Here is a 12,483-nt window from a genome sequence, read left to right on the forward strand (position 1 = left end):
TCTTCAAAGTAGATACAAAGTTAAATCTGTATACACTTAATTTTGAAAAAATATTTTAGAAGACAGCATATAGCATCACATGTAAAGGTGAGTCCTCAAAATGCTATTTGTAAAACATACATGTTCAATTTGTGCAGATTGCATAAAAAAGTTCAGAAAAATGTGCAGGCAGGCATCACAGATCATCAGCAACCTTCATGGCACTTGATGTCCATTTCTCAGAAGTTGCCAGCCACTTTAAGTGACCTCATCTCACAGATCACAAGCTGGGTAACTGGCTGTACACATCAGCTGCTCTCTGGCCCTTGGCAGCAGGGTGGGAGGGAAGCCCTCTGCCAGCATTCTGCTGAAGGGTAGCTGCACTATGAGGTGGCCACACTTCCCAGCTATTCCACACTTGGAAGATGTTGCCTTGTCAAACAGCCTTATGTATGGTCATAAAACCATCTGCTAACCTGTGGGATAACATTGCTATGTAAGCTCTTTCTTCTCCCCCCCCCATTTACTATTTCCTGATTTGCTTCTTTGAATCATTAACTAGTATGGCATGCAGGCATTTTAGATTTTATGTAGCAGGCCATGTTTAGCACTTTTACTAAACTCAGTTATTTCAGGAACAAAAAACAAAAATTCCAAAATTTCCCAAGAGGCTCATATTGCCTTTCTTACTTACCTCACCCTCTCCTTTGGCAGCCAAGTAATTCATTTCTTGTACATCAACAAGCTTGATGATATTGCATGGCATTGGTGCTCCAACATGACCTATTAAATACAGTAACACTTCAATAGCCTGATGCTTTTTAGTCAGATTCTGAAAAAAATAAGCTGCTTAACACTGAAGAAAGATGGAAAACTGATTTCTGGTAGCTTAAATTTGCCAGGACTGAAGCATTAAACTCTCAGATATCCCTAAGAATGTTACAAGCTGAACCATGTATTCAAGCTTGCTTTTTCTTATAATCAGGATCCTCACTCTACAGACATATTTAAGCAGCAGAAGTCCCATACAGTTTCCATTAGCAATATGATATCAGTTAGAGAGCTAGAGATGTAACAGCTCAGGGAAGTACAAACTCTTGATTCCCAACACCAAAAAATGCCATTTTTATTTCTAGAACTGCCATTATACACAGAAGATTTGTGCTTGATAGAAACTACAAGGGTTAATACTGTGACCTCCCTTCTCCTAAAGCAACTTCAACTTACAAGAACAAATCCTATTAGAAGTTTGAATTACTGAACATTCATAGCTATTTAGGGCAGAAATGTCAAGGGATCTCTTCAATTTTTTTTATTTCACTTGAAGAAAACCAATCTTATCCTTCGTGATAGGTGAAGAATAAATAAAGTGATCAGGGATAAAGTTAGTGAAGATTAAACAAAGTGATCAGGGACCTCTAAAAATTTCAGTAATCCTAAAATTTAACAGACAGGTAGACAGCTGAACATCATACCTGCAGTCCAGTCACCAGGCAATGACAGGGAGCATCCAGCTGTGCATTCAGTCTGTCCATAACCTTCATAGAACTAGAAGGTGAAATCAAAATATAATCTAAAGACCATTATTTTTCAACACAGTTTCTTCATTAAAATGCAATTAATATTATGTTTATTTTTTCTAAAAAACTCCTGAAATATTAGTTTTATCACAATACAGTTTTAAGTGCTAATATTCCACCTTCAGTTCCAATATATACTCCAAAGTTTCACACAGCATGGGACACCTGTGTAGACTAAAACAGAAAACAGGAGAAGAAGCAAGAATGAAGTGAAGAACCATAGCACTAGTAGTGACTTCATTCACATAATTTAAAAATAGGTTTGTCTGAGACAGCCAGAAATGGAATCCCTATGCCACATGACAGCTCTGTGATTGCTATACACATGACAGGCTTCCCTTTTCTATGCAAAATGCATTGTTACACCAGCACACCACTGAAAAACTTCAGGAAATTATGGAAGCCTGACATTTTAGATTATTTTGCTTTCTATCCTTGAAATTTAATTTTAATTGAATTTATTTAATTTCAACACATTTGTTCTATTTTATGCCATTGCTGTTCAAATTTTGCCTCCAGAAGCTTATACTTTGAAGAGGCTCTGAAGATAAATGCAACATGTGCAATTTGATTCACCTCATGTTCAAAACAGCAACACTACAATATTACCACACGGATTATTAGATTTTCTACAGTAGTTAAAAATACTTCTGTAAGCAAGGCAAACTCCAGAAAGTTAAATAAAGTAGGTAATTTATTGCTTACTGCAGCCTACAAAAAAAATCTTTCCTAAAACAGGTCAGCTGGTTACTTCAGTTAAAAGACTTTGGGATGATACAGAAATTTAGGGGACTGAGAAAAACTCAGGAAGAGAGCATGCACTTGTATCATCTCCAAGAATACTAGAAAGAGTTATCCATATAATCAGACTGCTAGAAAAGCTCTAACAAGGGAACTCTCTAAGGGAGAGTAGAGATGTTAAACACTCCAGGAGCCAAGTATTAAAATATTTAGGGTTTGGGACTTAAGGCCAGGCAACTCACCTGACAACCAAGAGCTGTTCTCAAGAAGGTCAGTACACTTGCAGACACAGGTGCTGCTCCTGTGACCATCAGCTTTACTCTTCCTCCCAAACTTGCCTACAACAGACACAAGATACTGTGGACACCAAAAGCATTGTAGAAGTATTTCCAGAGTCATCTTCTATGACACCTTTAGCCACTGTTCACCTACAGTGCCACCCACAAATGTTAGAGAGTAAAAGTTTAGTCTGCTATTGCAAGCTGTTTTTCTTGCAGTGCTTCTAGTCTCATTAATGGCTGGAAGATAGAGAATCTCAAACAAAGTATCTGTACATGGTGTCACTGCAATGCAGACTCTGCAAAAAGGAGCTTAGGCCATGGCCCCAAGCGACGGCTTTATATTTAACTGCCTTGTATCAGTTTCTCATACATCCTGAATGCTACAAAAAGCAGCAACATAGACATGTTGTATGGCCAAGGTTAAGGCCATATCAAGTGAATGTCAGATATAACAACATGCATGACTTAGTGACAAACAGGGAGACCACAGTGGGGGTTACAGGTGGCACTGTGTTATACTTAGCATTCTTCCTTCAGAAGGACAATGTTTGCTTTCAAAGCAGTAAGAGAGAGGCACCAGACTGTCTCAGGTGACTTAATACAGTTAGCCGATACATATGACAACTAAGGGAATTGAAAAAATGAGGTTGAAAATAAAAAGCCAGCTCTGATTTTTACTCTGAGTAGCCAGGTAGTCTTAACTCAGTGAAAAAGCCATAGCAAATTATAAGTATTGGTATGAAATCCACCAATTGCAAAGTTTAACACAGAGGCTTTCAAGCATACCTGTATTTTACGGAAGATGACTTTATCCCAGAAACTGTTATTTCTAACTATACCACTTCTGAGTTCTGCTTCTTTCCTCTTGGAAGCAAAGTCCAGCAGCCACCTCTTTATTGAGGAATCTGCCTGCCCAAAAATCTATTAAGAAAGATGAACTATGGTTAGAATTCTCATAGACTACCATTCCCTTTTTCTAACATATGCATGCATAGAGACTCTTAACAGTGAAAACCAAACAAATTAAAACAACTTTTATTGATAGGCATCTTAATTCTAGTAAGAAATACTTGTGAATTTTTATTTTGATCTCAGTTCAAGAGTTTAAATCAGCGCTTAACAAATTCTTGATATGCATCAAACTTTGTGATGTTGTTTCAATGCATAATTTCTTCATTAACATGTATGAATGAAAATGGTTTACTTCTCTTTTCTAGTATCACTAAAATCCAAATTGAGCATAATCCTCAGCATTTTCTGAAAAGAACCCTACCATAATACATAATGTAAAACATGGTGTTGTGAGCAGATGCAGGTCACTTCAGAAATACCAAATGGAGATCTGTCTTGCATATACAAATTTGCCCTTTAGATCACTTTTCAAAGTCTCCTAGTTGTTCTTAGGAAGGCAGAGAGCAGGCTCAATAGCAAGCCAAACATTAGTACATTCATTTGGAAGGAGGAAGACTCAGCATTATGACTGAAATGACTGCAGCATTATGCCCCCCTGCTATGGCAATTCCCCAACCTGCCAGCTTCACATGCTAGGTCACTGCAAGGGTGGGTGAGGTGGAAGCCTCAGGGCAGCAGACTAAAGAAGCAAGAGGAAATCATGAGAACAAAGTCCCAAGCTTTGACTGTGCTTCTCCAATTCCAGTAGAGAATGTGTGAGCAGAATAAGGAGCTACATTTTAAGTACTAAAAGCTAGTCTCACATTTTCCTCCCCTCCAAATGGACTCCCGAGCCAAACAGAACCTTGTCTCTAGCCTCATGATCTGAGAAATTTCCTGGCTAAGACAGCATAGACAGCTCTGCCATTTCTTTAGCAGTCAGAGGATTTATTATATCCTTTAGCTCCCCTGGTTGTACCCTAAAAGGAGTCAGTCACCCATATGCAAAAGGCCAGTTAAAATCTGAAGCTCAGGAAAGAATCTACTTTCAAATTCCCATCTCAGTTAACTGTGAGCAGGCACGCAGCACACACAGGAGAGTGAGGCTACAGACACCTCCCCAGCACTCCCAATTGGCTGGTTTACAGTTCTCCCAGCTAGAACACACTCTGGCTGCCATGTAGGAAATTTGTCTGTGTCCATGCAAACGCAGGCAAACACCTGACCTTGCTTTGCAAATTCCACTCCGTGAGTCAGATGCTAAAAGTGTGGCATGCAGATGCCAAGCCTCATTTTCGTGTTGTAGACTAGACTTAAATAACTTGCTCAGAGCAAACACTAAGTCATGAATCAAGATAGAGAGAATCAAGTCCCCTAGTCAGACTTTTCAACACTAGTATTTGCTGCCTGAAAGTGTTTTAATGCAACTAGTACTATTCCCTGCATTTTCAGCTCTCTTTTAGAAAGAGATGCACACATTTGTTAGCATGCCAATTTAATATCCCAGACACAGCAGTTACTCCTACTCTGCCAGCAGAAACTTTATGGAGTCTCTTAAAAGCCTGCACTCATGCCTGTAGACTTACCTTGTCAAACATTCTGTTCAACAGTCTTGGTACTACAGGAAATACAGTTGGCTGCAGTGTTTTTAGGTCATCCATGAGGAGTCTGATATCCCCTTGAAAGAATCCTATCCGGGCTCCATGGCACAGAACCACACACTGTTAGAAAAAAGTAAACGCTCTGAAAACACAGGAGGTACAATGTGTTCCAGCTCTGTGTGTATGACAGTCCTATGCAGTGTGGATTGACCTTAAACCCTCTCAACTTCTGGAGTAGTTTTACAGCAGTCTCACACTAAGACAGCACTAGAAAGATCAAGTAGAAAGACACATCTGGTGTACACAAACCACACTTTCAAGCTTAGCACAAAAGCCTCTATCCAAAAAGGGCAGTTGGTCAAATAAGGTAATGCTGGTGAGCATCAAGACCTAGCAAAAGACTGAAAAGGAGAACTTCTCCATTTGAAATAATTAGCAAGCTTGTTTAAAAATATTAGACTTGTTTTTCCCCTACTTTATACCTAGAAATGTTGCATTTATAGTCCGCACATGCTATTTTACTAGGCCAGTAAAATAGCATGGATTAGAGGATTTCTGCCTACTTGCTACTTCATTTCCAATCCCTGCACTCTGGTTTTCCTTCTCATTTCACAGGACTGATGTGAGCAGAGGACTTGTTCTTAACCAAGATGCTCTTCAGAAGATTCTAGCAGAGCCAGAGCTTATTTGTGTATCACTTCAGACCCACATAAAGGTAGGCAGACTAAATCCTGTTGTGTTAGATATTTTCTGTCTAGAAGCTAGAAGACTAGGAGTTTCACCACCTACTTTACACACCTCACTTTATTTTCCTACTTTTTTAGTGTTTAACATCTCTCCTCTCCCTTGTGTTTATACCTATCTGCTTTTCCTTCATTCCCTACTATCCATCCTCTTATTTACTGCATGAGACACACAAAAGTGTCACTTTCCCCCCTACCTATATTTTACCACCATCTGCTAAGAGCAGCAAATATCAGTCCTTATGGACTGAGCAGCAACTGCCTTTACTAAGCAGGAACAGTATAATTGTCAAGCCAAGTTCATTGACCCTCTAACTTCCACATGATGCCAAAACCAAGGAAAATCAACTTTACAACAGGACTGTAAAGACTGGTTCTCACAGAGCCTGTGTTCATATCTACCCCAAACAGCAAGAAATCTTTTCTACTTTCTACCAATAATGTCTTGGTTAATTTCCTTATGTAGTTATGCCACCTATTTTGTACAGGCAGAGAAATACTGCAATCCAAACACTTTTAATTTTTTCTTTTAAAATGAAAGCTCCTATCCTGTTTCTACTGCATAATCAAGAGCAGAGCTGTTTGCATGTTCTGGTGCAAGACAGGGAAGTAGAACAGACATGGAGGTATAACTGATATCAAGGTGACCAGGAAGAAAAGTGCTGAATGCCCAAAGGCACCTGTAGACCTCAGCTGTGTACTATTCCAAATCTTTGTAGCATATATATCTACACACAAACACATATATATACACACACAGACATATATATACATACACACACAGACACACATGAATATAAACATTTTTGCTTATATATATACACACACAGACTTTCTACAGAAAACTTAGGATTCCTAATGGAAGTCATACAACAATTTCTGGCTTCATATGCATTTTTCATGCTTGCATGGATGCTCCCTCTATAAAACTTCAACATATGTATTTGCAATCTCACCTGAGGAAGAGGTGTTAATTCAACTTCAGTAAGTGCAGTAATTAATACATGAACTTCTTACATCCTGTAGAGCACAATTGCAGGAATTGCATCCATTCAATAATGAATAGCACCCAAAATGGGCCCAGAGGTCTTCAAGACTGCCAGCATTAAGACAACTGCAGCCATTTCATTCTCAAAAATTAAGCCTCAGATTTTGCTACATGTTAAAACAAGTGATCCCAGAGAACTTCAAAGTTTGTCATTGACATGGCTTTAAAAGCCACTTCCATTTCCTAGAAGAAAATTACCCTGAAACAAAATCCCTTCTTTACTGAAATTTCTTGGAAGCAATGGTGAATTTAACTTAAAATTAGTTTTGTGTAAGCAAACAGAATGCCTCCTTATAAAATAAATTTTTGAAGTTTACAGACTAAAGAATGGCATGGATTTTTAATAATGCATTAATTATACTGGAGGGAATTTCTAGGCAGTGTACATGTGCTAAGGGATTGCCTCATGTTCTAGTAAACCAGTTTCTAATTAACCCTAGCTCTAAGGTTAACGTTTATATTCTGGGATGAAAACCAATTGTCTAGAGCTCACCATGTACTGTTTATGGGACACTGCTTTCCTGAACCTTATTTCAAGCTTTCACACAGATTTACAAGAGTCAAGAAGGAAGAGCATATTTCACCTGGATGCATTCTGTAAGAGAAGTAAGCTTCTCAGTAATTTAGTACAACAAACAGATGCTTACCTCAACAATTCTCTCAAACATATGAGCCAGGGGCAGGAATGATATCAGCACATCATCAGAAGACGGCATAAATGATTTCTGGAAGTGTTAGCAAAAGTTTAATTCTCATTGAGTCTATTTTGCCTAAGTTAAACACAACAGTAAAATCTAGCTCTAGAACACAGCCTCTACTTTAGTTTTGCTTGTAATGAAGCTGCATTGTTTTTTTTTTTTTATTAAAGACTACAGCAATGACTTTCTAGCATGAGTAAAGACACACAGCAGAAACAATCTTTTAGAGTTGAGTATAGTGACCAAATTATTACAACTTATCATTCATAGAATTCTGAAAAGAAATAAATTCTGATAAAAACCACAGAGCTCCATTACATATATTGGGAGAGTAGGGGGACAATAGAGATTAAAATAGCACTGGTTTGAAAAAATATACTTTCATCTAAGATTAGGAAGTTTGTTTACCTTATTTACCCCAAGATCAATATCAAAAGTACCTTACCTGAGCTAATTGTGAGACCAGTTGCTTAATTTAGAAACAGTACTCCTTGCACTAATGAGAAACACACTGTAAACCCATGGCAGAATGTAATCTACATTCACATCAGGATCACTGTACCACTTTAGTTACATCAGAACAGATGGGAAATCTGTTGGGGTCTTGACCCTGGCAGAACAGCCAATAAACATTGACTTCTGACTAGTGGACACAGAGTGCTGTCAAGTAACATTTTCACTTGGATCTTACTAAAGCTTAAGACCAAAGTTAGAGATTTCAATGTTTGTTTCACTCATGAGATTATTTCCCTTCAAGCAAGTTCACAATGTTTATATTTTCAGTTTACCTCTGTAGTTTTCATAAAAGCTGAAGCATTGCTGACTATGTTTTGATGAGTGATCATAGCTCCTTTAGGGTTTCCTAAGGAAGAAGGACAACAGGATTCAACAGTGAAATTCAGATCCTTGAAGTTAATGTAGCAGTGGCAAAACTAATGTGGTAACATTCTTTGATACTAATACATTGTGTATCAACTAAACAAAACACTGTCAAGAACAGCTGGCAGCAGTTAAGTAATCAGTTTATGATGAAGTCTTATAACTCTTTAAGGAGCCCAAAACTTTTAAGAAATCATGACATTTTTTGATATGTCTCTCACTCAAAATTCAACTCTTCTGTGAAGATGCAGCTATCAAATCCAGATTAATTTCTGTTCTCACATCTGTTTTAAAAATATAGCTTGCTGCTCTATTCTTTCCTTATGCTCCATGCCAGTGGGTATGAACTTCACAAATGTCAAGTGAGTGACATCTAGATGGTCTGTTTTGGTCTTACAGCAAGGTTCTTAGACCTATGGAACAATTTTGCTGATAAAGTACAAAAAAAACCACTATGGAAGAATTGATAGTCTGAAGTCTGATGCAGAGCCCTTATTGTTATGTAAATATAAATTCATTATTTGTTTCTAAACCCAAAAACATTAACACCTCTACCCCCCAAGACTGCAACTCTGTATTAACAGGAAAAAAATTTAAAAATCCAAGGGAACTTTACTGTAACACTACCCCAGCTACTACTTGCCAAAAAGATGCAGCAGCAGGGGGGAATCTTGCAGGGGAAGTAGGAGGGCATCTGAATTAATTTTGCACATACAGAATAATAAATTCCACATAATGCAACAAGGCGTACCTGTTGTTCCACTGGTGAAACAGATGACTGCTAGATCTTCTGGCTTTGGAGGCTACAAGAGTTAAGAAAGTATTAGTATGGTTAAGACAGCAAGGGAAAATATTTTCCTGGACAAAACATCAGGGTACTAGTGTTATTTCTGAGCTATGGGAGATAGGGAGATTTGCTAGCTTGATCTAAAGAATGCTCACCAGCTTCACATTGTCACTTGAACCAATTTCACACTTACCATAGGTTTTTGCCTGTGTGCTCTTCCTAGCTCCTGCAGAAAGGAGAAGAAAGTGTAGACATAAACATGTAGCTTTCTTGCTTTAAATTTACCAAACATTACTAAATACCATAATACTTCATTATTTAGACTCTCTGCTAAGGCATTTAACTTGTTTAGCAACCCAGTGCAGCAATCCCTACCCATGGCTGGAGGCTGGATGGGAACCAGATCTTTAAGGTTCCTTCCAACCAAAGCATTCTGTGATTCTCTGGTTAATGTAAGAGTAACAAAAGCTTTAAAGCAAAAATACATAGAATAACTACCATGTTCTACAAATGAAAAAGTGATAAATTATCTAAAACTCACAAGGCTTTCTCCAGCTAATGAACTAGAAGTCACTAGGGAAGCTCAAGGTTATGATAAGACAGACAATTAATCAATCCTATACCTCATGGAGATGTGCCACCAACAATTATTGGTTAAATGAAGGAAGACATTGGTGGTTTGAACTCCTTCTATACAGGAGGAGTTCATTGGTGGTTTGAACTCCTATACAGGAGAAACTCATCCAGAACCCTTCTTCCTCCTTAGTTATTCAGACCTGACCACTGATGTCAGGGTTCTTCAGGCAAAAGGGAAAGGACACCAAAACAATCCTTTTACCACCAAGAGTATAGCAAATAAGAGGAAACATTTGCAAGTCAATGTTTAGTATCTATGAGCTTTAAAGTTTCAAACCAAGACTTACTACTGTCATGCCTATTTAAAACTAGAAACAATACTACCTTAAGGGCTTATGCAAATTAAAGAGGTCCTTCTGTTAAGTATATCCTTGGAAGAAGGGTATATTTGAGGACAGACATCAACTTCACCACTGCCTTTATGTTCCAATTGCATAATAACAGCATATTCATTCCTTTGAACCCTAGAGTTCTTTAGTATCATGTACCTCTAAGATTTACCCAAGGAGGTTTAAGACAAAGGGAATGTCTGGAAAGACAGTTAACATTCCCATGCCTGTAGGCTTGCCTTTTTGAAAGGGTTCATTATGCAAAGATTTACCACTATGGCAACATAGCTGTCTGCTCAAAACAGCACCTCCACTTGATTTACGACCACAAGCTCAGTACCTCCCTACAACCTGCTTTGAGTAAAATCTGGGATTTACTGAATATACAGCTGAAGTCTCCAGACACTTGTTTTGATCTCTTACAACAAAACTCCACCATCTCTTCCCATTAAAGAGCCATTTATTTACTCAGCTACAAGTAACCACATGATACATATTGGGCATCAGAAACTACACTGATGGCTTCTAGGGCATACGCAGCAGAACAGTTCACATAACCCATGCACAGCTGAGCAAGAAACTCAAGCCAGAAATCCAGAAAACAACTACTCAAAGCTAGAAATAGTCATTCTAGTCTAAGCTCCTAAACAGCTCATAGTTACCTTTCAGGAGACACTCAGTCTCTAAGCCCTTAAAAAAAAAAACAAGTGACAAAGCTTTCCTGTTCATGGAAGGACTACTACAATTACTTAAGCTTGCCTCTAACTTCTTGTCAGAGATTTAAACAAAAGGCTCTTGGAACACCTATTACTTAACACTTGATGTTTGCATTAATGAAATAAGAGCTATATACTACTACTGAACATCACTACTTATGCATACAAACACCTTTTGTAAAGGCAACATTTACCCTCAGTTTTGTTTTTCCATAGCTAGAAGATCCAGTGGAAAGCATCTTCCTCTGTCAAAAACTGCAGTTCAGCTCAAGGAAAGAATCTCATTTTATTCTAACAACTTACAGTTTGGCCACTCTTTTTTTAAGTTTAATCCAACCCTTTGGCCAGTGAACTGTAAGCCATTTAACTCTAGCCCTACTTCATGTTTTTAGCCGTGTTTTAACCTGGCACTCAATGAGGCCAGTTTGCCAGTCAGTCTTTTAAAAGAAGGTGTGCTGACATTGTTGTATCTTTACCAGAAGGTGGCCCTATTAACATAGCTGTCTTAACTGCTATGAAAACAAGTTCAGTGAAATGAGGCATTTCACACCAGTTACTGACACCTGCACAAGACAAGTACATTTATCTGGAGATAGTCAAAGCCTAGTGAGCCAAGCCTTCATCAGAACTACATCTGAAACCAGGCTAAACCAAATTTCATAATCTCAGAGCAAACATATACAACATGCAATTTGATCCTGGAAGAACATTCTCCAAATGAGTGAAGTTATGAAATAAACTTGCATAAGAGATCTATGCACACAAAAACTACATGCAAAACCAAGACTTGAGATCGGGTGGTTAATTAAAATGATTGCTACTTTCAAAGCCTGAAAGTTCATTCCCCTGTATCACCATAACCTTATCCTTATAAGAAGCTGACTGACATGTTCCTTCTCCCCCAGAAAACATCTTGTAGATTCAGTGTACAGGGAAAAGTGCCATTTTTCAGAAGACCAAAGCCTACACAGGCTCTCCTTGAAATAAGAATTTCTGAAATATTAGTCACAGTATATAATTATCACATTATGCTTCACATGGGCAAGCCTTAACACTGAGATCTAGTCTTCAGTCTTCGACTATGTTAATAACCTTTCATGCTGTCATCTTGGTATATCTACTTTTATACTTTGAGCATTGTGAAATACCATTAGCAAGTTGTTTTCCTCCTATTATTTTTTATATTTTTGAGTAAACTCCAATCCAAGAGATAGTTAAGGATTTTGAAACTAATCCATGGCAAGCAGTTAAGCAGGTTAAGCATTCTTACCTCTATTTCTCTCATGCTGAAGACTTCCACACCACACTTTTTACCACGTTCCACAAGATCCACATCAAAAGAATCCATGATAACAATGGTGTTGAGTATTGGAGTTTCTCCCTTTTCCACACTGGTTAGCAGAAGTCTGGCCTTGTCAGGTTTGTCACAGAAAACCAATGACAAGTCAGCTGATGAAAAAGAACTATATTATCAACATGACAAGTTCAGTTTAGACTAGATCCATATGTACTTCAGTATGTTGCAATGGAAGGCTTTTCTGAAGAAGGCTACAGTTCTGCCCTCACTCAGCTCT

At 38.1% G+C, this 12,483-nt stretch overlaps 1 protein-coding gene across 1 annotated transcript in view; it reads right to left on the minus strand.

Moving 5' to 3' along the window:
- ACSL1 (acyl-CoA synthetase long chain family member 1) overlaps window positions 1–12,483 on the minus strand; it is a 38,134-nt gene that overhangs the window by 4,915 nt on the left and 20,736 nt on the right. Inside the window, exons 7-16 of the mRNA XM_066549073.1 lie at window positions 12,180–12,358; window positions 9,422–9,454; window positions 9,193–9,244; window positions 8,351–8,424; window positions 7,512–7,589; window positions 5,059–5,193; window positions 3,368–3,502; window positions 2,543–2,638; window positions 1,455–1,527; window positions 674–762 (exon numbers count right to left, since the gene is read on the minus strand). Coding sequence (XP_066405170.1) covers window positions 674–762; window positions 1,455–1,527; window positions 2,543–2,638; window positions 3,368–3,502; window positions 5,059–5,193; window positions 7,512–7,589; window positions 8,351–8,424; window positions 9,193–9,244; window positions 9,422–9,454; window positions 12,180–12,358 — 944 coding nt within the window. The remainder of the gene's footprint in view (window positions 1–673; window positions 763–1,454; window positions 1,528–2,542; window positions 2,639–3,367; window positions 3,503–5,058; window positions 5,194–7,511; window positions 7,590–8,350; window positions 8,425–9,192; window positions 9,245–9,421; window positions 9,455–12,179; window positions 12,359–12,483) is intronic.

This window comes from Molothrus aeneus, chromosome 4, assembly GCF_037042795.1.
Source record: "Molothrus aeneus isolate 106 chromosome 4, BPBGC_Maene_1.0, whole genome shotgun sequence".
In the NCBI taxonomy this organism is placed as follows: Eukaryota; Metazoa; Chordata; class Aves; order Passeriformes; family Icteridae; genus Molothrus; species Molothrus aeneus.